At 61.7% G+C, this 25,631-nt stretch overlaps 2 protein-coding genes across 4 annotated transcripts; one reads left to right on the forward strand and one right to left on the reverse strand.

Annotated features, from left to right (window-relative positions):
- On the forward strand, nt 1–2,397 carry CUNH1orf35 (chromosome unknown C1orf35 homolog). The gene is made up of 8 exons (XM_028095935.2): nt 1–157; nt 855–1,005; nt 1,121–1,166; nt 1,246–1,328; nt 1,439–1,511; nt 1,638–1,735; nt 1,951–2,085; nt 2,166–2,397. The coding sequence occupies exons 1-8, from the start codon at nt 64–66 to the stop codon at nt 2,248–2,250; spliced, it is 765 nt and encodes a 254-aa protein (XP_027951736.1). The 5' UTR covers nt 1–63; the 3' UTR covers nt 2,251–2,397.
- Nucleotides 2,398–3,182: 785 nt separating this feature from the next.
- ARF1 (ARF GTPase 1) lies at nt 3,183–21,132 on the reverse strand. Of its 3 annotated transcripts, none has more exons than XM_028095933.2 (5): nt 21,027–21,132; nt 4,859–5,043; nt 4,668–4,778; nt 4,467–4,591; nt 3,183–4,345 (listed from the first exon to the last, which is right to left on the reverse strand). In XM_028095933.2, the coding sequence occupies exons 2-5, from the start codon at nt 5,004–5,006 to the stop codon at nt 4,184–4,186; spliced, it is 546 nt and encodes a 181-aa protein (XP_027951734.1). In that variant the 5' UTR covers nt 5,007–5,043; nt 21,027–21,132; the 3' UTR covers nt 3,183–4,183. The 3 variants fall into 3 exon arrangements, with proteins under 3 accessions (XP_027951734.1, XP_027951735.1, XP_087876617.1); XM_028095934.2 differs by lacking the exon at nt 21,027–21,132 and adding an exon at nt 19,425–19,447; XM_088020491.1 differs by lacking the exon at nt 21,027–21,132 and adding an exon at nt 18,960–18,981.
- Nucleotides 21,133–25,631: the final 4,499 nt, after the last annotated feature.

Raw genomic sequence — 25,631 nt, forward strand, 5'->3', positions numbered from 1 at the left:
GCCGCCCGGGGCGGCGAGGCCAGGGCTTCGGAAGGCCCGGGGGACGGCGGACGGCCTGGCACCATGTTCGGCTCCAGTCGGGGCGGCGTGCGCGGCGGGCAGGACCAGTTCAACTGGGAGGACGTGAAGACCGACAAGCAGAGAGAGAACTACCTGGGTCAGCGCGGCGCCGGGCCCGCGCGTCGGGGGTGGGGAACGAGGGGCGAGGGGGTCGCGGGCGCCGGCTCTAGCAGGTGCGGACAATGGGGACGGGGGAGCTGCGGGTGCACGGGACGAGGGGACGCGGGAGCAGGGTGGCCCAGGTGCGGGGAATGAGAGGACGCTGGCGTCGCGGATGCGGAGAACGGGGGCGCCGGGGCCGCGGGAGCCGCAGGTGCGGGGAACGGGGGCGCGACAGCTGCGGGAGCCGGGGGTGCGGGGAACGGGGGCGCGGCAGATCCGCGGGTGCGGGCAACGGGGGCGCGGGAGCTGCGGGGTCCGGGGGTGCGGGGTATCGCCGGTGCGGGGAACGGGGGCGCGGCAGATCCGCGGGTGCGGGGAACGGGGGCGCGACAGCTGCGGGAGCCGGGGGTGCGGGGTATCGCAGGTGTGGGGATCGGGGGCGCGGCAGATCCGCGGGTGCGGGCAACGGGGGCGCGGGAGCTGCGGGGTCCGGGGGTGCGGGGTATCGCCGGTGCGGGGAATGGGGGCGCGGCAGATCCGCGGGTGCGGGGAACGGGGTATCGCAGGTGCGGGGAACGGGGGCGCGGGAGCTGCGGGGTCCGGGCGTGCGGGGTATCGCAGGTGCGGGACCCGGGCGGACGCGGGAGTCCGCCGACCTCGCGGGCCGAGCGCCGGGCGCTGCACCCCCGCAGGCAACTCGCTGATGGCCCCGGTGGGCCGCTGGCAGAAGGGCCGCGACCTCACCTGGTACGCCAAGGGCCGGGCGGACGGCGCGGGCCTGAGCCGGGAAGAGGAGCTGGCGGCCGTGCGGCAGGCGGAGCAGGAGGCGCTCATGGCGGCGCTGTGAGTGCGCCCCGCGGGGTCGGGGGCGCGCTGGGTGGGGGGCGCGGAGGGGACGGAGGGGCGGGGGCCCGGGCCAGGCCGGCCGCTCCCTGAAGCGCGCACGCGGCCCCCGCAGAGGCTACAAGAACGTGAGGAAGCAGCCCACCGGCCTGAGCAAGGAGGTGAGGGGGCCCTTCCGGGGGGCGGCGAGGGCGAGGCGGGGGTGCAGCGGCTGCGAGCGCCCGCGTGCCTCCCGCACAGGACTTCGTGGAGGTGTGTAAGCGGGAAGGAGGAGACCACGAGGAGAAGGGAGTGGACCGGCTGCTGGGCCTGGGGAGCTCCAGGTGCGTGGCGACGCGGTGGGTGGTGCCCGTACCGCGCGTGGCAGCGGCACTCGGCAGGGGAGGCGGCCGCGGCGTTCTCATCGTGGGGCTTCTCACCCGCCTTCCCGCAGCGGCTCCGCAGGCCGAGTGGCCTTGTCCCGAGAAGACAAGGAGGCCGCCAAGCTGGGGCTGTCGGTGTTCACGGTAAGTGCCCTTAGCACGCCCGCGCCGGGCCCCCAGTGCGTTTTCCCGGCTTCCGGGCCCTTCCCGCGGGCGTCCCGCGGCGCGCCCAGCCCAGCCAGCCCAGCGCAGCGTGCCTTCCCCCCGCAGCACCATCGGGTGGAGAGCGCGGAGGGCGGTCGGCCGGGCCCGTCCGCAGCCTCGGCCCGGAAGAAGCCTCGGTCGGAGGAGGAGAAGGCGGAGTCCGGGTAAGGGCTGCCCCCCCCCCCCCCGCCCGGGCCTCCCGGCGCCCCGCCTGCCTGCTGGGGACCCCCCCCCCCCGGGCTTCTGACAGCCCGCAGCAGATGGGTGCCGGGGTCGCCCGCTGGCCGCAAGGTGGCCGGAGGCCTGGGAGCGGCAGGCAGGCTGTGCGTGCCGACCACGGGCACGTGCGCTCGGTACATGGGGAGACCCTGTCCCACAGCCCCGAGAGCCACAGGAGGAGCAGGAAGGAGAAGAAGAAGAAGAAGAAGAAGAAGCAGAAGCACAAGAAAGAGAAGAGGAAAGACAAGGCGCACCGGAGCAGGGGGACCTCGCCGCTGCCCCCCGCCTCTGCGGGGTAGGTGGGCCTCTGCCGTGGGCGGTCGGGGGGTGGGGCAGGGCAGCCTCCCACGGACGTCGTGTCCCCGGTCCCCCCAGGTCCGGGCGCCGCAGGCACGGCTCGGACTCGGACGGCGACTCCCGGTCCTGCTCCAAGAGGCAGCGCCCGCACCACAGTGACTGACACCGGCCCCTCCGCCAGCTCCCGGAGGGCGTCCCACCTGCCGGGCCCGCCCCGCGCCGGGGAAGACGCACCGACCCGGGAAGGCCCCGCACAGCCGCTATTTTTCTCTCTCTCTTTGTACTTAAATAAACTTATTTTAAAGGGCAAGTATTTCCTACTCCAGGGAGGGGGGTGGCCACGTGTTCCAGCACCACCGCCCGAGACTGTTGGGCGGGGACTTTCCCAGAGCACAGGGGACACAAACTTGTCCCTGCGCTGCCTCTGCTTCTGCCGGGTGGGGGAGGGTGGGGGAGGGTGGGGGAGGGTGGGCTGGGGGCACAGCTCCTCCCACCCGGCCTCCCTCCGCCTCTGCAGGGAGATGTGCACCGAGCCAGCCAGCACACTGACGTCTTCTCACCAACTGCAGTGAGAACGAGGCCCAGGCTGGACACCTAGTTACCAGGACGATTCTGTCTTCCCGACTCCGACCCTGGTTTTTCATCCTCTTAGCGGAGGTGGGCGAGGCCTCTGCCGGGCGCATCTCCAGCGCCCAACAGCCATACGGGGCTGGAGGGCTGGCCTCCAAGGGGCAGGAAGGGGCCGGTGGCACGACACGGAGCTTGGCCGGGGGGGGGGTTCCTGCTGCGCGGGCGTTGGCCGGCTGGGTGCGTGCGTGTGCGCGCGCGTGCACTGCGGCGGGTGCGTGCGGGGAGCCCTGAGGCTGGCCCTGCCAGGATGGACCCAGACGGGGCACTGGGCCACAGCCACACCTGCTAGCCGCATGGTCCAGGCCCCTACCCTAGGCGGGGGCCTTCCGTGCCCAGAGGCAAACCATGGGTCGCTGGCACCCAAGCACTGGAAAGCCGTGAAATAGTTAAGAGATTTTATTCTAGTAGCTATAATTACAGTGCTTGTTTGTCGAAATGAAAACTGAAAACGAGTATACAAAACAGTTGATTACTAATCGTGTATTGAAAGCAGTAAGAGGTTCCACGACACCAAATAAACCAGTTCTGAGGATTTCCCCAAGGTAAAGTTTAACAGCTCCAGCTTCTTCAGTGTTTATCAAAATACAAAAGAAAACAGTAGAGGTCGTCGTTTCGATGGCAAATCCGACCCTTGCAGGCTGAGGGAGTGAAAGCACATGTAGACAGGGGCTCCGGGGGCTGAGGCTCTAGGGTGACTGGCCCGCCCGCCCGCACTCCTGCTGGTGAGACCCCAGGCAGCCCGGAGCAGGCCAGAGCGCCCACGCGGACCCAAGGGAAGGCCGGGGTCCCTCCGAGGGGTCCGTGAGCGGTGGCCGCAGCCCCCGGCCTGTCTCCTGGGCGGCCGTGTGAGCACAAGTACAAGCACAAAGGGGATGCGGGATGACCCGCGACAGAGCGAGTCACAGGGGCCCTATCGTGACCATGCAGAATGGACCGTGGCTGGTTCTGCCCCGTCTCACGTTCCCGACGGGAAACGGACCACTGGTGGACTAGACCCTGGCCGCCGCTGCAGAACCGACACTAGGCACGCTTCTCCCTTCTGTGTGTTCACGTGTTCTCCTTATCTTGTGTTTGCAACAATTTTAAAAATGCACTGAGTTCAGGTTAAAAACCAACCACCAAAATGGATCTCAACACAGATCTAAGGCCCAGAGGAGGCGCGCCAGGCTGGTTGGACACAGCGACTCCCGGAGGCCCCGCGTGCCTAACATCCCTTCTCAGTATTGAACAGTGGGTTGATTCTCTTTTTACAATAAAAAAAGCTGAGTAATATTGCATAGGAGTACCAGAAACTGCCTCGTTGGGAACAAAAACTATTTACATTAAATAAAAACCCGGCTGCAGGCTGCGTCTGCACATTTACAGCATGGTGAAGCACACTGTGACCGACCATGGAGACAGCTTCTGGCACTCACACCACATGAGAGTAAAGCAGGGTGGAAGGAGGGGGGAGGGGGGGACGCGGCTCACTTCTGGTTCCGCAGCTGATTGGACAGCCAGTCCAGTCCCTCATACAGCCCGTCCCCGCTGGTGGCACAGGTGGCCTGAATGTACCAGTTCCTGTGGCGCAGGGAGTGCAGACCCAGCTTGTCCGTGATCTCAGCCGCGTTCATGGCGTTGGGGAGGTCCTGGGGGGACAGGCCCGGCGGCCTCAGGTCAGCACACTGCAAGGCCCACCCGCGCCCACCTGTGGCCCCCGCGCCCCCCGCCCGCCAGCACCGGGCGGCTGGGTCCCGTGTGCACGTGTACCTGCTTGTTGGCGAACACCAGCAGGACAGCATCCCTGAGCTCGTCCTCCGCCAGCATCCTCATGAGCTCCTCACGGGCCTCGTTCACACGCTCTCTGTCGTTGCTGTCCACCACGAAGATGAGACCTGCGGAGCCGCGGGCATTAGGACAGGTGCCGCGGGCTCCCCGACCTCTGCCGCGGGCCACCGCCCCGCCGCTCACCTTGTGTGTTCTGGAAGTAGTGACGCCACAGAGGTCGGATCTTGTCCTGGCCGCCCACGTCCCACACAGTGAAGCTGATGTTCTTGTACTCCACGGTCTCCACGTTGAAGCCTGTGACAGCGCGACCCGGGTGAGCCTGGCCCAGAGCCCCCTCCGGCCCCCGGCCCACCCCTGCAGCCCACGCTCCTCACCTATGGTGGGAATGGTGGTCACGATCTCACCCAGCTTCAGTTTGTACAGGATGGTGGTCTTCCCCGCAGCATCCAGGCCCACCATGAGAATGCGCATTTCTTTTTTGCCAAAAAGGCCCTTGAAGAGGTTTGCGAAGATATTTCCCATGCTGTAGACGGGTGGGAGCAACACTGGCCAGAGAAACCTGTAGAGACAGCAGTCCGCAAGTCTCTGCCTGGGCTGCCAGGGCCAGCAGCGCAGCAGCAGCTTGGGGCCCTCCCTCCAGCTCCGGCGGATGGACAGGCCTGACTCCTGAGAGCTCACAGGGCAGAAGCGGATGAAACCTGGTTCCCACGCAGCAGAAACGCAGTCTTGCCCTTAGAAGGAGCGTCTGGGAATCTCAGGACAGGGGTGACTGGAGTCGGGGGCTGCGGTCACCTGAGGAAGTGATGCCCACGTCTGCTCGACCTGCCCTGGCCATGATGTACGACACGCGACCCGTGCGGATGGAATGCTGAGCACCCGACAGCCGTGGCTTTGCATGAATGCAAGGTCTCTAGGAACACCCAACCCCCCAGTGACACAGGCCAGACCGACCTTCACCGATGTGCTGAGCTTAGCACTCACCCCCCAGGCAGGACCTGGAGCTAGACCTCACCGGGGCCCTTGGGCAGCACACCAGCCATGAAGTCCGAGGGGGTGCCCATGAGGTGGGCACTTCCACCCCAGCAAGGGGGCAGCCCCTAGGCCACACAAGGTCCCCTCGTTCAGAGCAGACACCCGGGCCCACGTCAGGGGGCCCTGCCACAGGGGGAGCCGTGTGCCATCCACAGCTCCCTGCCCCCCACCCCCCAGGGCACAGGAGTATTTTCATTCTTCCAAGTTTCCTTTCCCAACAGGGACTTGGGAGAAATGGTCCCTTTCTCAAAAGCAGACTGCCCAGGAATCTGGGTTTTCAGCACTGAGCGAAGGCCAAGCAGCAGGGTGTGGGGCAGCCTTCAGGAAAAGAGGCTGGCCTGCGTCCCCAGCAGCGTGTTCCACGCAGGCACAGACCGAGCGCTCCTGAGCCCGGGAGGGAGCCCTGCTGCCCACACACCTGTCCCCCGGGAGCGGTCAGGAGCTCCCTAGGCTTTGGAGCATGGACAAGACGCAGGCCCGCCCCACTTCACCTCTGAGGACAGGCTCTGGTGCTGTCACCAGGTCTCCACTGCTTTGGCTCTCACTACCAGTGAGCACACACACACTCCCACCCCCTCTGGTTTCAGCAGCCAACACACCCTGGCCAGATCACTGTCTGCCTGGTCATTCTGACAGCGGTCAGTCAGCACCGTCCCCAGGTATGGACGAGGCGTGGCACTCCTGTTTTACTTGGTGGCTTTGATGCTCCAGCAGCCCCAGGCATGCCCAGCCGAGGCCTTCATACTGGCTTCAGGGCACTTGTTTCAGGATGTCGTTAAAGATCTTAAGTCATCGCTACGCCCAACATGGGGCCCGAACTCACAACCCTCAGATCAAGAGTCGCACGCTCCACCGACTGAGCCAGCTGGGCACCCTGCTTCAGTGCATCTTTGACACGTTTTTATTCTTTTGGTTCTGAGCAATATTACCTATTCAAAAAATTAAAACGTAAAATAATCCTTACTGTAACATTTCCTTTTTGTGCAGACAGCCAATTTTCTTTATACATACAGAGGATGAAAAATTCTCTGGGGAACACACACTTTCAATGTCAGTTCTGCCAAGTCACTAATGAAGAGATGCCCGACCCACAAAGACAAAAAGAAAAAAGGGGCGATGAGTCCTGGAAGCCAACGCAAGTGTGGGTGGAGTCGGACCTCATGTTCTTCCTCAGCTCTGCAGGGAAGGGACCTTTCTAGAGCAAGGGAACTGGCTCTGCCACCCGCATGCGAGTGGCACGGTGTGGCTGCTGGCATCTGGAGGACCTAGAACATCTGTCCTAGCTCCCTTGAAAAAGTCACCAACAGGGGCGCCTGGGTGGCTTAGTCATTGGGCGTCTGCCTTCGGCTTGGGTCGTGGTCCCCCTCCCCCTGCTTGTGTTCCCTCCCTCGCTGTGTCTCTGTCAAAATGGGTAAATAAAATCTTAAAAAAAAAAAAGTAAAAAGTCACCAACAGGGAGGAAGAAAGACAGAAGACTAAAAGGAAAAAACCCCCAAGCTACACACAGCCCCAGGTCACAAGGCAGGGATCTGGTGCCCACAGAACAAGGACGGGCTCGGGGCCGACCTGACAACCAGAGTAACACACACACAACACACAGGATGGGTAAAAAAGGACGGTGAGGAGCAATTTCAAGGGTTCGCATCCGTCTTGGGTGTGACGATGTCTTCTTAGATACGACACCAGAGGCATGACCCTGGGAAGAAACAAGTGCTGCGCTGGACTTCATCAGAGCTGCAAACTTCCAATCTGGGCAAGACCACGTCAAGAGAATGAGAAGATAAAGCAGACTGCAAGAAATACGTGCGAGATTAAGGGCTGTCATCTAAGAAATATCCCAAAGGCCACTTAAAACTCTGACAAGCAAATTTCAACTGTATTTAAGAATTGTAAAATGGGGGGGAGCGACGCCTGGCTGGCTCAGTCAGTTAAGCATCCGATTCTTGGTTTCAGCTCGGGTCTTGGATCTCAGTTACGGGACTGAGCTCGGAGCCGGGCATCTGGGCATGGAGGCTGTGAGGATTATCTCTCTCCCTCCCTCTCTGCCCCTCCCACTCCTCTAAAAAAAAAAAAAAAAAAAGAACTGTAAAATGGGCCAAAGACCAGACACCTCCCTGAGGAAGATCTACAGACGGCAGATGAGCACATGAGAAGATCTCAAGAGAAACACAAACCATACGAGCTGCTCACTATGCACCTGTTAGAAAGGCAAGAACCCACAACACTACCAGCTGGTGAGGATGTGGGGCAACAGGAGCTCCCACGCCCGGCTGGTGGGATCACGGGCGGACGGGACACCGCGCTGGACACGGCCCGGTGGCTTCTCACAAAACGAAATCCTCTCTCACACCCCACAGGAGCCGAAGCTACGTCTGCACCAAATCCTGTTTACCCACAACTGCCACAAGTCGGAAGCCCCCGGCTCCTATGGAGGAGAGAGTCTACGTAGCCTGCGGCCCCCCCAGACGACGAACAGGGGTCAGCGCTGGGAAGAAGCGAGCTCCCACCGCGAGAAGACGCGGCGGAAGAAGCCCATCCGAGCAGGCTACTCGCCTGTGCTTCCCAGTGGACGGCGGCCTTCTGGAGAACGCGGGACCGTGGAGACAGGACACGGAGCCCCTCGGGGGGCGCTGGGGGACTCGGGGGGGGGGCCCAGCGGGGCTCCAGGGCCGTGAAACCATCACTCTGTGTGAGCCTGCGGGCACGCGCACGCATCTTTCCACACCTGTCCGAGCCCACAGCACACACACCACAAAGGAGGGGCTCCGACTGACGCAGCGTCAGTGCGGGTCCACGAGCGGCTGGGGATGCTGCCCTGAGGGCGGCTACGTGCCTGCAGGAGCTCCCGTTCCTTCCCCTCAATTCTTTTTTTTTTTTAAGATTTTATTTATTTATTTGAGAGAGAGAGAGAGTGAGAGATAGAGAACATGAGAGGGAAGAGGGTCAGAGGGAGAAGCAGACTCCCCGCTGAGCAGGGAGCCCGATGTGGGACTCGATCCTGGGACTCCAGGATCATGACCTGAGCCGAAGGCAGTCGCTTAACCAACTGAGCCACCCAGGCGCCCCCTTCCCCTCAATTCTGCGGAGCCAGAAACTGCTCCAAAGTCTTTTGGGTGGGGAGGATAGACATTCTTGAACATAATTAAAATCTGATGGACAGAAACTCCAAAAAAACAAAGAACACAAAAAATTATAGGCCAGAAATTCTTCAATGCTCCAGCTCAGAACAGAACCCTCCAGACTGAGGGAACCTGGGTTACAAACACCGAAACAGATGCACTGTGAGGACACCAAGGGTCAGAGCGCTTTATGGAAGTGACACAGCGGTACTTTCCACCTGTAATTCTATACCCAGCCAAGGCAGGAGGGGGCAGAACAAAGAAGGTCAGATGCAAGCCTTCCTTGCAAGGTGGCCACAGGTAAGGGGAGCCCCCGCCCCCAGAAGGAAGGAGGCATCGAGGCAGAGTTCCAAGAAAGTGAACACGCTACGTGCATGGCTAAAACCTGGGGCTTGGCAGCCCCAGGGCACTTGGGAAAAACGGAGGACAGTTAACCAACAAATGGAGAGAGCATTTTAATGTTTCCTGTGGGAAAACATCAGCCAGTACCACCGGGCTCCATCATGGTAGCACTGCTGTTACCGCTGGGAACCCAGAAGCTGAGGCCACAACCGCAGGGTCAGGGCCGACCCTCACTGCCCAGAGCAGACAGACTGAGGAATGTTACCAGCACACTCATGTACAAACACAGCCCTCACAGAGGAGGCAGGAGGGCGGACTGCGACTTCGACTTGTTTTAGCGTTAACGTATCTTCTCACAAATCGACACTAAACCCTAGCACTCTCCCAAGCCATCATGTGGGTAGAAGAACCATCTCGGAACAAGTCTGCCCGGCGGCCTGCTCCTCCCAATGGGTCCTGGCCAGCCCCCCAAAACCCCGTTTGCCCACACAATGTCTCTGGTCTGCTGGGCTGGGCTGAGCCTTCAATACCAATGTGCTTGGTCCCTGTCCTTCCCACGTGCTTTCTCAGCAGATCAAAATCCTAGAGCCCAGCGCGCCTGGGTGGCTCAGTCGGTTGGGCGACGGCCTTCGGCTCGGGTCGTGATCCTGGAGTCCCGGGATCGAGTCCCGCGTCGCGCTCCCTGCTCAGCGGGGAGTCTGCTTCTCCCTCTGACCCTCTTCCCTCTCATGCTCTCTGTCTCTCATTCTCTCTCAAATAAATAAATAAAATCTTAAAAAAAAAATCCTAGAGCCCCATGGGGACTGGGGATGGAGTCTTGGGTTTAAGATGCTACCAGACATAGCAGTTGGTCTCTCCAAGTACTCTAGAAGAATCTATACCTGCCATGCACCTGGTCCAGGACCCTGGGGGCTCCTGTCTGTCCCCAGCACCATTTACTGTTTTCCAAGAGGTCAAGACCTAACACAGCATCTGCCACAGGAAAAAGGTCGACATCGACGGCCACAGCCGTCCTGTGGCCTCTCGGCACAGGTTCTAATGTGCAGGACACTCTCTGTCATACCTTCTGCTACCAGAATCCCTGGAGCTCAAGTCAAAACCTGTCTTTCAGGTTTACTGTGATGACCCTCTGCATTGGTGAGCAATGAAAACGTGGACTTTCTTCACAAGAGCTCCCTCCTGCCTGGGAGTTAGCACCAGCCCCTCAGCTCTGTGGGAAGGACCAGCAACAACGTAAAGCAAAGAACGTGACGACCTACGTTCTTGGGATGCAAAGGTCTGTCTGGCCACAGGCCAAGGCCAACAATGGGGCCTCCCTGGGGAAGACAGTCCAGTGAGATAAAAAGGTAGCTTTGTGAGTTTACACCCATTCCACTCCCCTAAACGAGTACCACGTGACCAGTTCAGCTGCTGAGGGCAAGTGGTGCTGTGGTCTTGACCTGCACCCTCGGTGTCCCCTCCTACAGGCCTGTGAGCTTTCAGGTAAGCCAAGGCACCGGAGGCGGATGACTCGACAGAATCTCTAGCAGCGATTACCGACAGGACCTGAACTGCTTGCAGTCACCAGCGCGAAGAAACCACCAAGCTGGAGTTCGACATGGGAAACGAAAATGTGACCCAGGAGACAGAACCATTCTGTGCTGTACATGGGGAGCTCCGAGGGATGAATCTCCTACTCGAATGAAAAGCTGGGGCCCATCAGAGCTTTAAGTCTTTCTGCCTTTGTAAAAGTCAAGTTCATTGGGCCTAAATTACATAGAGTGAAACGTGCGGCTCTGCAGTCCGCACTGTCAGTTTTGACATCTATGTGAGAAAAATTAACACGGCGAAGTCTTTCCCAAGGAGCTGATATGCATTAGGGACTACTTTTTAAGATGCCTTCTAGCCGCCACCTCTGTGCACAGAGACTGTCAGTCACTCAAAAGCCCAACCCACCCCCGACATGTAGAACTTAACTGTAAAAGGGGTCCTCTACGTGTGTTGGCGGATATGATCACACATAATGTGCCGCACCCTGCTTTCTGCATGCCAGCGTGGGCCTCCAGGGCACCAGCGGAACACAGCCTCAAGCCATCCCCCCCACCCCGCAAGCCCAACAGTCCATCCTGTGGCTCAGGCTCCTTCCGTGGCCGAGCGGCACATGACATGTCCCTGTTTTGCAGAAATCGCACGTGCTAAGCAGATATACCTCACTGTCCTAACACAACTGTGACAAAGATGGGAATCAACATACTCACAGGGGAGAATATTCAGCCTGGCACAATCAACGGACGTAAGTAAACCAACTGAACTTTTTCCCCACCCAGTGCTAATACATGACGGGCACACAGTGACTCCTCGGGTACGTGTATATTGTGAAACGATCATCCCATTCCTCACGTCCCACAGCTAAAGGTTATTTTCTTGTGAAGAGAACTTTCACAGTCTCCTCTCTTAGAATCTAATACACGATCCAGTCCTGTCAGCTACGGCCACGCTGTACCCTACGTCCCAGGACAGCCTCTGGGCCACTGTCACCCATTTCCCCCACCCCCACTACGAACTTTCCATAGGAAACAGAAGAGCAGGCACACCACTGCAGAACCTGAGTGTTCTGATCTGCACCCTCAGGCCAGTTCTGAGGAGGGCATGTTGGGGGAGGCCCACAGTGTTTTCCCAACAAGGCATGACCCCACACATGCCGCCATGAGGAAGGAGAACGAGCCCCAGACCTGGGAGGCCTCACCCTAATGCTCTCTAACCGCCCTCACTCTGCACACTGCCTCCGAGAGCTGAAGGTGGGGGCATCACCTGGCAGGTCTGACTCAGAAGGCACAACCAGTGAGAAGCAATGTCGTGTGCTCCTTGCCAGCTTCAGACTCAGAGTTAAATGCAACAGCGAGAAGTGGGTTTCATTATCAGTGTAGCTCGTCTGCGGGAACGCGCACGCCCAAGAGCCACTGTCCACTGTCCAACGGAACAGGCACAGGTGGGAACAGCCCAACTGCCACTAACCCTACTCACCACCAGCTACAGAAATCAAAGCACTTCACTGAAGAGCCCACTTATGGTTTGTACGTCCCCCTTACTCAGTCTTGAGGTTTTACCTGCTACTTTTTAACTTAACTGTCTTCCAAACACCTCACCGATCTCGTGTTCTTGTGAACTCTACAGATGGGAGCAAATGACCAGACAGGCTCCAGCCAACACACACGACATGCACAGGAGGCCTCTGAGCGGGGCCACACGGCCTCCAGCTGCAGAGCAAGGATGGACGGGACGGTCCGTGTGGGACACTGAACACACACGTCCCAGGGTCCCCAACTGCACTGACCAAAGATGAGGCCTCGCCACGATGCTGTGTCAGGAGCCTCCCTCAGCTCCCTGCGTTTGCGCTGTTGGTATTTTCTCATGCCTGATCGGTCCCTGGGCTCGAGGCCTTCCAGAAGACACGGACATTTCTGGCCCCCTCCTAATGTGCCCTCCCATGTAAGCCCCTCCCCTCTGGCTCACACGTTAGGGGCAGAGATACCTTCCCTCTGACCCCAAATGCAGTCAAGTCTGAAGGACGCGTCACTGAAAAAAAAAAAAAAAAAAAACAAAGACCTTGCATCAACCGCAACACTGAAATGCACAACAAATTAAACCGAAAACGGGCGAATTCAGGTACTCTGTGATCACAAGGCAAAGCAGCATCTGGGAAGCCACAGGCAGCTCTAAACCACCCATCATCCCGAGAAGCATCCTACCACTGACCCTTACCAATCTGCACGGGGTTAGTGACTGGTCCTTCTCAAGCTGGCTACAGTTGTAGCTCAACCCCATCCAGAGGACCCCAAGAGCCCACGCCAACGACACTGCCAGTGCCTTCTCCGTGAGGTGCCCACTCAGGCTGGGACGTCACCTTCCAAAGGAAACGGTCCTCTCCACGCCACCCTTCTGGGTGCACCCTCGCCACACAGTGGGGCTGAAGGTCACCACGCTCACAAAAGGGCGGCTGCAAGAGAAGAAGAGTGCTGGGCACAAAAGCTCAACCATGAAATGGGAGTGCGAGAGTGTCCAGCACATGCCCTTTAACCCCACCTCCACAGTCAGCCGATTCTCAGGGGTGTCTCTCATAGTGGGGTCCCCACAAACGTGCTGCAGCTGCTGCACCCGGTCTTGTGCCTCCTCAGAGCGGCCACTGAAGTTCGGGGGCCACACAGGCACGGGGGCAGAGCTCTGGGGGCCCAGGCCCTGAGAGCCCCTCCATACCCTCCAAACAAAGCGAACTACAACTGTAAGCTCTGGGAGTGCAAACCACGCAGAGCGGCCAGGAGGTCCCAGAGCCTCCTGCAAACCACCCAGAGGGGCCAGAAGGTCCCAGAGCCTCCTGCAAACCACCCAGAGCGGCCAGGAGGTCCCAGAGCCTCCTGCAAACCACCCAGAGTGGCCAGGAGGTCCCAGAGCCTCCTGCAAACCACCCAGAGTGGCCAGGAGGTCCCAGAGCCTCCTGCAAACCACGCAGAGCGGCCAGGAGGTCCCCGAGCCTCCTGCAAACCACACAGAGGGGCCAGGAGGTCCCCGAGCCTCCTGCAAACCACCCAGAGTGGCCAGGAGGTCCCCGAGCCTCCTGCAAACCACACAGAGCGGCCAGGAGGTCCCAGAGCCTCCTGCAAACCACGCAGAGTGGCCAAGAGGTCCCCGAGCCTCTTGCAAATTCACCCAGAGCAGCCAGGAGGTCCCCGAGCCTCCTGTAAACCACCCAGAGCGGCCAGGAGGTCCCTGAGCCTCTTGCAAATTCACCCAGAGCAGCCAGGAGGTCCCCGAGCCTCCTGCAAACCACCCAGAGGGACCAGGAGGTCCCTGAGCCTCTTGCAAATTCACCCAGAGCAGCCAGGAGGTCCCCGAGCCTCCTGTAAACCACCCAGAGCAGCCAGGAGGTCCCCGAGCCTCCTGCAAACCACCCAGAGGGGCCAGGAGGTCCCTGAGCCTCTTGCAAATTCACCCAGAGCAGCCAGGAGGTCCCCGAGCCTCCTGCAAACCACCCAGAGGGGCCAGGAGGTCCCCGAGCCTGTGGCCCGTTGGTCAAGTCAGATGCCTGCGCACCACATGCCAAGCTAGGGTCTTCACAAAGGTCAGGGCCGACACCCCCATGGTTTCATAGCGCCATGCTAGCAGCCACCACAACCAGCATACACCCTGGACTGCCAAAAACCCAGCATGTTGCTCCATCTCTCACGAAACAGGGAACTACAGGGCGGGAACGCACTGTCAAGCGTGCGCTCCCATACTGGGCACGACCACTGCCAACTCTGACCACCTGCCAGAGATGCTGCACATGCACACCATTACAGCACGTGGCGGGGCCGCAGGTACTGAGGGTGGCTGTGTCCGTGGAGTAGTGCAGTTTCTCCTGGAAATCGAAAGCAGCTCTTGGGAAGGTTCTACAAAGGACAAAGTACAACCTCCCTTGATTTACAAGGTAGCTGCATTCCTGGAAAATGCAGAACATCTACTGAAACCACAGTAAAAAAAAAAGTGCTGCTTCCGTTCACAAAACACATTTACGTTTAGGCCGTTTAGGTAATCGAGATTTTTCAATTACGTGAAGTCACAGAGAATGCGTTCTTCCCAGTCCCCAGAAATCCCTGACATCCCCTTTCTGCGGGGCTGGGCCCACTGGCTCGCAGCAGGCCTCCAGACCACCAGGTGTGCTCCCGCCACAGGGCCCCTGCACCTACTGCCCCCTGCCTGGGGGGTGCCTGCTGTCTCTCCCACAGACCCCTATGCCGCTGTCCCCACGCCCCTCCCCAGCCACACTCCTGCTCTGCCCACGGCCAGGGCACCGCACGCCCACCCAGCCTCAGCCTCGCGCTCTGCCAGTGCCTGGGCACCCACGACGCCAACCACCAGGGAGCAGAAGAAAAGCCCTAAGAGCACATCTGCCACAGCCCATAGGCATGAATCACACACATCTGCAAACAGGCTTTTCCTAAAAACCGAGTTTGTCGGGAAGAACCCATCAAGTCAACAATGAACTCCATGCCGGGCAGTAGGACAAGCCTCTGACATTCCAGGGAGGCAGCCAGGCCGGCAGAGACCCGGTCAGCTGCTCTGGGCAAGCGCGTGCATCTCAGCGACGTCCCGAGGCTCGGGGCCTGCGCTCAGGTACAGGCGACTGGGGACGAAATACATTTCCTTCCCTCCCCACACACACACTGTGGACTCCCCCGCTCCTCACACACACACACACACACACACTCTTCGGACTCCCCCCCCCCCCCACGCACACTCTGGACGAAATACATTTCCTTCCCTCCTCAGGACCTGCACACCTTCCATCGCTTTGATGGAGACAAATGCTAAACGCTGTGATTATTTTCAGCAGAGTTCCACCCCCCAAATCATCCCCTCCCCGCACACACACTCACGCTCTGGACTCACCACCGCTCCCTGCCCCCAAACACACACTCTCTGGACTCACCCCCCACCCCACACACACACTCACTCTGAACTCACCACCGCTCCCCCACCCAAAACACACACTACTCTAGACTCCCCCCTACACACACTTTGGACTCCCCCGCTCCTCACACACTCACACACACACACACTCTCACACTCTGGACTCCCCCCTCCACACATACACACACACTCTGGACTCCCCACACACACACTCACACACACACACTCACTCACACTCTGGACTCCCCCCTCCTCACTCACTCTGGACCCCCCACACACTCACACACACTCACACTCTGGACTCACCCCCTCCACACACTCACACACACTCACACTCTGGACTCCACACACACACACAGACACACTCATACTCTGGACTCCCCCCCCCACACATTCACTCACACTCTGGACCCCCCCCACACACTCACACACTCTGGACTCACCCCCTCCACACACACACACACTCACACACACTCTGGACTCCCCCCACACACACACACTCACACTCTGGACTCCCCCTCCACACACACACACTCTGGACTCCCCCCTCCACACACTCACACTCTAGACTCCCCCCCACACACATTCACTCACACTCTGGACCCCCCCCCCCACACTCACACACTCTGGACTCACCCCCTCCACACACACACACACACACACACACACACTCTGGACTCCCCCCCACACACACACTCACACTCTGGACTCCCCCTCCACACACACACACTCTGGACTCACCCCCTCCACACACACACACTCACACTCTGGACTCCCCCCCCCACTCACACACACACACTCACACTCTGGACTCCACACACACACACTCACACACTCACTCACACTTTGGACTCCCCCCTCCTCACACACTCACACTCTGGACTCACCCCCCTCCACACACACTCACGCACACACACTCTCACACTCTGGACTCCCCCCTCCACACATACACACACACACTGGACTCCCCCCACACACACTCACACTCTGGACTCCACACACACACACTCACTCACACTCTGGACTCCCCCCTCCTCACTCACTCTGGACCCCCCCACACACTCACACACACACACACACACTCTGGACTCACCCCCTCCACACACACTCTGGACTCCCCCCACACACACTCACACACACACTCACTCACACTCTGGACCCCCCCACACACACTCTGGACTCACCCCCTCCACACACACACACACTCACACACACTCACACTCTGGACTCCCCCCACACACACACTCACACTCTGGACCCCCCCACACACACTCTGGACTCACCCCCTCCACACACACACACACACTCACACTCTGGACTCCCCCCCACACTCACACACACTCTGGACCTCCCCACACACACTCTGGACCCCCCCCTCCACACACACACACACACACACACTCTGGACCCCCCCACACACACTCTGGACTCACCCCCTCCACACACACACACAGACACACTCACACACACACAGACACACTCACACACACACACTCTGGACTCACCCCCTCCACACACAGACACACTCATACTCTGGACTCCCCCACACACACACACTCACTCACACTCTGGACTCCCCCCACACACTCACACACTCACACTCTGGACTCACCCCCTCCACACACACTCACTCTGGACCCCCCCACACACTCACACACACACACTCTGGACTCCCCCCCACACACACACTCACACTCTGGACTCCCCCCCACACACACACTCACACTCTGGACTCCCCCTCCACACACACACACTCTGGACTCACCCCCTCCACACACACACTCACACTCTGGACTCACCCCCTCCACACACACACACACACACACTCACACTCTGGACTCCCCCCCACACTCACACACACTCTGGACTCCCCCACACACACTCTGGACTCACCCCCTCCACACACACACACACTCACACTCTGGACTCACCCCCTCCACACACACACTCTGGACTCACCCCCTCCACACACACAGACACACTCACACACACACACACACACACTCTGGACTCCCCCCCACACACACTCACACTCTGGACTCCCCTCCCACACACTCACACTCACACTCACACACACTCTGGACTCCCCCCCTCCACACACACACACTCACACTCTGGACCCCCCCTCCACACACACAGACACACTCACACACACACACACTCTGGACTCACCCCCTCCACACACACACACACTCACACTCTGGACTCACCCCCTCCACACACACACACACTCACACACACTCACACTCTGGACTCCCCCCCACACTCACACACACTCTGGACCTCCCCACACACACTCTGGACCCCCCCTCCACACACACACACACACACACACACTGGACCCCCCCACACACACTCTGGACTCACCCCCTCCACACACACACACTCACACTCTGGACTCACCCCCCCCCCACACACACACTCACACTCTGGACTCCCCTCCCACACACTCACACTCACACACACACACACTCTGGACTCCCCCCCTCCACACACACACACTCACACTCTGGATCCCCCCTCCACACACACACACACACACACACTCTGGACTCCCCCCCTCCACACACACACACTCACACACACTCTGGACCCCCCCCTCCACACACACTCACACACACACACACACACACACTCACACTCTGGACTCCCCCCCTCCACACACACACACACTCACACACACACTCTGGACTCCCCCCCACACACTCACACACTCACACTCTGGACTCCACACACACACACACACACACTCACACTCTGGACCCCCCCTCCACACACACACACTCTGGACTCCCCCCCTCCACACACACACACACACACACTCTGGACCCCCCCCTCCACACACTCACACACACACACACTCTGGACTCCCCCCCTCCACACACACACACTCACACACACACACTCTGGACTCCCCCCCCTCCACACACACACACTCACACACACACACTCTGGACTCCCCCCACACACACACACACACTCTGGACTCCCCCCCTCCACACACACACACTCACACTCTGGACCCCCCCTCCACACACACACACTCTGGACTCCCCCCCCTCCACACACACACACACACACACACTCACACACACACACTCTGGACTCACCCCCTCCACACACACAGACACACTCACACACACACACACACACACACACTCTGGACTCCCCCCCCCACACACACACTCACACTCTGGACTCCCCTCCCACACACTCACACTCACACACACACACACTCTGGACTCCCCCCCTCCACACACACACACTCACACTCTGGACCCCCCCTCCACACACACACACTCACACACACACACACTCTGGACTCCCCCCCCTCCACACACACACACACACACACTCACACTCTGGACTCCCCCCCCCCACACACACTCATATACTCAATATCACACTTCCTCTTGCACACATTCCCAAAGCTGTCCTTTCCTTGCCACTAGGCAGAGCTACGTAGGAACCACTACTGTGTCAAAGTCGTTTCTAAGAGACTGAACACCCTCCACGCCCATGAGGAGCCGCTCGAGCACCAGATCTAAGTTCTTACCCAATTTTAGGGAGCCGAGGAAGGACCAGCGGATCTGAAGAGCAGCCTGAAGTTCCCGTTATCAGGGCCTCCACCCAAGTTCCTACACTGTCTACGAGCCTGCACGAGCGGAGTCCAGAGTGGAGGCGGTCTCAGCCGCACAGGGCCCACACCAAGGGCTCCTGAAGCAAGCCGGAGGGCCAGTGCACCCTCCTGTGCCTGCAAGCCCGCGCAGGCCCTGGGAGCGGCGGCTCGGCAAGCCACAATGCCCTCCTCCCCTTGTGGAAGAGACTCGGCCGACAGCTCGACCGCAGCACTGAAAGGCCACACCCCGTTTCTGCTCTCCGCGGTAACTTTCTTTCGAAGGGGATCAGACAACGTGTGAGTCAGCCGTTACCCAAACCGACTACTTCACGCCTTCTGAGGTAGTAATTCCGAACACCTGCCCGTGAAGACAGACCGTAAGGACCCAGGGACACCGATTACCTTCAACAAGGCACTCCCGAAGACGCCCTGGAGGAGCCCATCCACGTTCAGCCCCTGGTAACGGGACGCAACCTTGACAGGAGCACAGGACGCTCCCACGAAACGGCCAGATTCGTGACGAACGCACACACAATTCCCTTTAATGCTGGACCCAGCTGGTGCGGCTGGGCCAACCCGGCGCGACAGCAGCCCCACAGCCAACTCGCCGGGAACGGGGGGTCCCGGCAGGGCGGCACACACAGCCGGGCATCGCGCGCTCCGCGGACGCACGCAGCCGGAAACGCAGACCCAGTCGTGCAAACCGCGGGCGGGGGAAAGTGCTGACCGCTCACTCCCGAGCTCTGGAAGGGGAACTTCCCGACTGCCGGGGCCACCCCCGGGCCCCGCGCTCCCCCCTGCCAACGACTTCGTGTGCCGGTCTGCTCGGGCGCTGAAGGCGGCCACTCGGTCTTGAGGAAACGGGAGGGTGCCGGAGGGTGCCGCCCAGCTCGGAGGGCAGTCTGAGCGGACCACCCGGTACTGCCGAGCCCTGGGCATGAACCCGCAAAGCCGTATTAGCACAGCTACGGTTTCACACGCCCCGCCTCCACCCCGATTGTGCAACAAGTCAGCGTCAGGGCCCGGGGCCGGGGCGGCAGCCTCGACCCCGGCGAGTCGTTCCGCAGGTAGATTAGCGATCCCCCGGCGGGGAAGGAAGGGCGCTCTCCTCCCTGCCGACGGCAGCCAGGAAGCACTGCCGGGCCGCAGCAAGTTTGGACGAAGGGGCCCTGCGCCGCCGCTGGCGCGCCCGGCGGGCAGCCGAGGCCTCCCGGGGCCACGGGCGCTCCCAGTCGGACCCCAGGACCCCGCCCCACCGCACCGGTCCGGGAACGCGGGCCCCGCCCCACCCCCGTCCCCCGAGCCAACAGGAACTGGGCTCAAACCCTGGCCCTCGCGTGACCTTGGCGGCGTCCCGGGCCGCGAGCTTCAGTTTCCTGGTCCTCGAGACCCCGAAGCGGGAGGCTTCGCAGGCGGAGCAGGAAGCGGAGCTTCCTGGGGAGCCCGCGGCCTGGGCCGGAGTTCCGGGCGCCCACCCCGGCGGCTCCGGGGGGCGCGAGACCGCGGCGGGAGGCTCGGGGCGCCGGCGGCGCGACCGACCCGGGCCCGGGGCCCCCGGCCCCCCGTCCCCGCTCCCGGCCGGGTCTCGGCTCCTAGCCCCCCCCCCCCCCGCCCCGGCCCCGACCGCCACCCCGCCGCCTCGACCCCGGGCCCGGCCGCGGTCCCCTTCCCCCGCCTCGACGCGGCCTCCCCTTGACCCCCGGCCCAGCCCTCTGCACCCTCCCCGCCCCGATCCTCCTCCCAGACTCGACCTCCGCCTCGACTCCACGCCCTCCCCAGTCTCGACCCCCGGCCCAGCTCGCCGCGCCCGCCCCGCCGCGGCCCCCGGCCGGGCCTCGGGCCTCACCGCCCCAGTCTCACCTCGGCCCCCGCCCGGCCCGGCCCAGCCTCACCACGGCCCTCACCGCCCCGCCGCCGCGGTGGGCAGGGCCGCCCGCGGCCCAGGCCTGTCCCCGCCGCCCGCCGCCCGCCGCCCGGCCCCTGGCTCCCGGCCCGCCGCCTCACCCTCGGCGGCCGCGGCGAGGCTACTGCTCCGAGCCAGGCGTTGGTTTCGCTCCCACAAGATGGCGGCTCTGACGGCGGCCACGTCAGTGCCTGCTGCCGCGGGGAACGCTGGGGAACGGGGCGGGCCCGCCTGCGGCCCCGTCCGCTCCCCGCCACAGCGCGCACGCGCAGACTCCGGGCTGGGGGCGGGCGCGCGGGGACCGGGACTCCGCCCCGCCCTGGGCCGCGCCCCTCCCGCGGCTGCGCGTGCGCACCCGCTTGCGCTCTTCGGGACGGAGTCCGCCTGCGCCTGCGCCGCGCTTCTCCCGGACCGCGCGCTGTTGGGCCCACCTGCCCGTTTTGCAGATGCAGAGACTGAGGCGGCGGTGGACTCGGTGGCCAGGGGCAGGCGGCGGCAGGGTGCACGAGAGGGTGCTTGTCCCCTCCCTGGCCAGGCGGTCGCCGCGAGACCCGGCAGGTCCCGGCGGACCAGTGGGCCGCGCTCGCTCTCCCCGGGCGCCAGCCCCAGGTGTGGAAATCGTGGCCCGAGTACCGGCGTGACCCACGCAGCCCCTTGCGCGCCCGAGGAGCCCACCCGGGGGAGCAGGCTGCCATCCAGTAGCACAGGCCGAACAGGAGCCCAGCCGGGCAGGGGACAGCGCTACCCCCCGGGGTCGCCAAGAGCCCAGATCCTGGCAAACTGGAAGGAGGAACCCCCTCCTCCGGGGAAACCTCCCTGGCCTGATCAGAAGGGAGACGCGGACAGTCGGGGCCCCTCTCCACGGTGTCCAGCCGAAGGGCTTGGCTGTGGACTCCACGTGGGACCTTACTCCGGCCTCCTGCCAACCCCGGGCCCGCCTCCTTTCTGCCGCCTGAGGCTCCCTCCCCCCACCTTCGTGCTGCTTTGAGGGGGGGGGGGGTCCCACATCCGAGAGGGCTTGCTGAGATTGCTGGAGGGGCTCCCCAAACCCGTGTGTTGTAGAGGGCACAAAGCCCAAGGCCATCACCTGGGCCCAGGGGCCTGCCTGGCAGAGAAGGCCTGCCCAGCAGCCTCCTGCGCCCGCCTGCCCCCCTCGCCCACCTGCTCCCCTTGGGCAGGGCCCCCTCCCTGGACTGGGGCAGCTGGTAGGGTGCCCGGTCCTCCTCAGGCCCTCCTCCAGCCCCAAACAGTGACGCCGTCATCTTCTGAGAGGCTGATGGCCCCTTGACCTTGTGAGCCAGGCCCTGCGGATGCACCTGGCAGTCCCAGCCTCCCCCAGATCTCACCACTTATGAACGAACCAGCTGCTGGTCTGCACCTCAACAACTGCCCCCAAGGCCCTCATCCCTCCTTGGCCCTCCATGGACGTGTTTGGGGGTCTCTCCTGCCCTGAATGTGCCACAAATGCTCATGCAAAGTGCCCTCAGGGGTCTGTATCTCCAGGGAGAGGCGCAGAACCTTCCAGTGGTGCTGGCTCCCCACTCCCAGAGAGCCAATCCCCGGCCAGATGTCTGCAAGTGGTCACTGTGTCTTCGGAAGCTTTCTTTGAAATTTAAAAAATCGTGAAAAAAATAGAGGCAGGAAGGAGTGTATGGAAGATAACACACACAGCTGAAAAAAGAGTAATTCCTGTGTACCCGCCCCTAGGTAAAGGAATTTACCTTCCTCTTGATTCTTGGGGGAAAGGGGGCATCTTCAGCCCAGGCCAGACAGGTTTGGGGCACATCAGGGGAAGGATCCGTTGTCAGGGAGCAACGACATGCCAGGCGGTTACCTGGGGAAACTGAGGCCCAGGTGCTCACCTGAGGTTACCTAGGGACCGAGGGCCTCCCTGCCCCTCTTCCCTGGAGTTCCGGAATGGGACACCCTGGGGTCGGTGGATGAAGGGGGCGCCTGCCCAGCGTCTGCCAGGAGGGGGCAAGGTGAGCCAGCTAGAGGGCCCTGCAGCCTACTGTGGAACTTGAGGCCCCCAGCCCAGATTCTCACCTCCAGCCTGACTCCCGGTGGGGGCCTGGCGGGGGCTTGGGGTCAAGCTCCTCACCTCTGGGGGTTTGCAGGCTGAGGACCAGGTCAGACGCAAGGATGCTGAACAGGAACCGCCCCCCCCCCCACCAAAGGAACTGAAGGACTAGCTGCAGCAAAGGGCTAGAGGCAGGAGAGGGGGCGTGGGGGGGTTGGGGGGTGGAGATGCTCACTCCCCGCGGGTCCCCCAGCCTGGCAGGCCCCTCATGCAGCTCTGCGCGTGGCACCTGTGAGGTGGGCATTGCTCATGGCGGTAAGCGGGCTGGGCGAGGCTGCGAGCCCACAGAAGGTCAGGAGGCTGTGAGGCTGGGGTGGAGGCCCTTGGAACTTGACCTCCAGCTAGCCGTTGCCAGAACCTTTGCTCTTCCACCAGCCCCACCCCGCCCCCAGGACAGGGGCACTTCCTCGCCTCTAGCATCTGTCTCGCTCTCTTGGGCTCCTCCAGGTCACCATTTAGCTAAGGCCCTCAACTCCAGCACCTGGTTGCAGGAAGTTCTGTCCCCTTTCAGCCTTCCTTGGGCAGTGTGGGGAGAGGGGGCCTCTGGTTCCCAGAGGGGACCCCGAGACAAGTTTCTGTCCAGACAGGTGGGTACCGCTGGGGACCCACACCTCCGTCTGCTCTGCTCGCGTCTCTTGCAGGCCTACCCGCAAAGCCCACCCTTCTGCATGTTCCTCCTAGCGCTGGTGGCAGGAATTGCGGCCCTTTGATGACAGGGGCCCAGCCCCCACACTCACACCTCGTTCCCCGCCCCACCCCAGGGCTGCCCTGCCCCTTGTCCTGGGCCTGGGCCAGGGGCTGGAGCTGACCAGGCCTTGCCTCTTGCCCCTTCGGTCATGCCAGAATCCCATGGCTGGCAGGGGATGGGCTCAGCCATGTCCACAAGGCAGCCGAGGGGCAGCATGTGGGCCACAGCCTCACGTCACGCTTGGGCGAGGCCTTGTTGCCTCCAGGCTCTTTGGACATCCCCGTTCTCCTCATGCCTGCTCCTGCCTCAGTTTCCCCATCTCATCCCAGCCTCTCCTTTCCCTGCACCCCAGCCCGGCTCACGGGCTCTTCTCGTTGCTGAGACAGGCTGACGCGTTCCTGACCTGGGGCTTTGCTCCCTCAGTCCTGGGGTGGGTGGCCCCTGCACACCTAGCTCGACTCCCCCCCGACCCTGGGCACGGTGGTCCTCCCTGGCAGGCCAGCTCCACGGGATCTGGTTCTCATCCTGGCCTCACCCCTGGGGAGGCAGCAGGCGAGGCGCCAACAGGGCGCCCCGCTCAGGAGGCACTGCATGGGGGTGCACATCTTTGCCTGACATGTGGCATTGCCTGCATGCTGGATGTAGTAGGCCTCATGCCCAGACAGCAGTATGTGTGGGACCTATGGTTTTGCGGGCAACAGTAACCTCCCTTTCACGTCCCGTTGCAGCTGCTGCAGGGGCTGGTGGGCTGTTTCTGCTCCCCACACAAGAGCGCTCAGGCGGGCGTCCACCTGCCACCGCCCCACCACCCTGGAGCTGAGAGGCACAGTGGTGCCGCCTCCCGTGCTCCCTCTGCGAGGCGCTTCCTGTCCGTCCGTCCGTGACTCCTCCCGTCACGGGGGTGCAGCTGGAATGCAGTCAGCGGGACGCCCTGTAGGTGCTCGGTCCGGGAGTTCGACTAGAAACCTGTCACCCCTGAGCTCACGTGCCCAGGGTGGTTTTCAGCTTTCGGTAACGGGATCTGTTCCTCTTCAAATTGTGCGTCATTTATCTGAGGCACTAATCCAACCTCATTCTGAGACAGGGCCCATTTCACCAGCGTGTTAGGGGGTCCCTGATGCACACACAGCCTCCCCACTCTAGAACGACGGTGGCCCCTTCCACACTTGACACCATGCCCTTAGTTGGCCTGCCCCTGTCTCAGCCCTGCTGCCTGACCCACTTCCCCATGGTGGTCAGAACGGGGTCTCTGGGCCGATCTGGCCCCGGCTGGCCCCCACCCCAGCCAGCAATGGGCGTGTCTGCTGGATTGAACAGCTAATCCCACCGGCTAGTGGGAAGGGGCCAAGTCTGCAGCCAGAGGGATTTAGATACACCGGATAAACGCACGGAGGAGGCCAGGAACTAGCAGGGGGTCGGTTCTGCCGGCCAGGCTGTGTGGACAAGGGGGCCCCAGGATGTGGCTCCTCCATGGCACCTGGACCCCACACCTACAGTGGCTCCCTCTAGCGGTATTAGTCTGGGCTCCCCAGAGGACACGGAAACGTGCAGACAGGATTATCACGGGGATTGGCTCGCACGGTTCTGGAGACAGAAGTCCCAGGATCTGCTGTCCGCAGGCTGGACCCCAGGAAGGCCTGGTGTCCTTCCAACAGCCAGGAACCCAGAGCGCGGGAGAACGAATTCACCCTTCCTTTGCCTTTGGTGCTATTCAAACCCCAGGGGGCTGGACGAGGCCCACCTGCTTCAAGGGGTGGGCCTCTCAGCTTACGGATCCCAATGCCCCTCTCTCTGGAACACCCTCACCGAACACACCCAGGAATGCCACTCTACTGGCCATCCGGGCGTCCCTCAGCCTGGTCAAGATGACACGAAGTTGACCGTTGCTACAGGGCTGGGTGGACTCTGGGAAGAGGCCCCCTGCACCCCCAGCCCCGT

This window comes from Eumetopias jubatus, unplaced genomic scaffold, assembly GCF_037043125.1.
Source record: "Eumetopias jubatus isolate StellerSeaLion01/CBP00866 unplaced genomic scaffold, mEumJub1_p1.0 scaffold_30, whole genome shotgun sequence".
In the NCBI taxonomy this organism is placed as follows: domain Eukaryota; kingdom Metazoa; phylum Chordata; class Mammalia; order Carnivora; family Otariidae; genus Eumetopias; species Eumetopias jubatus.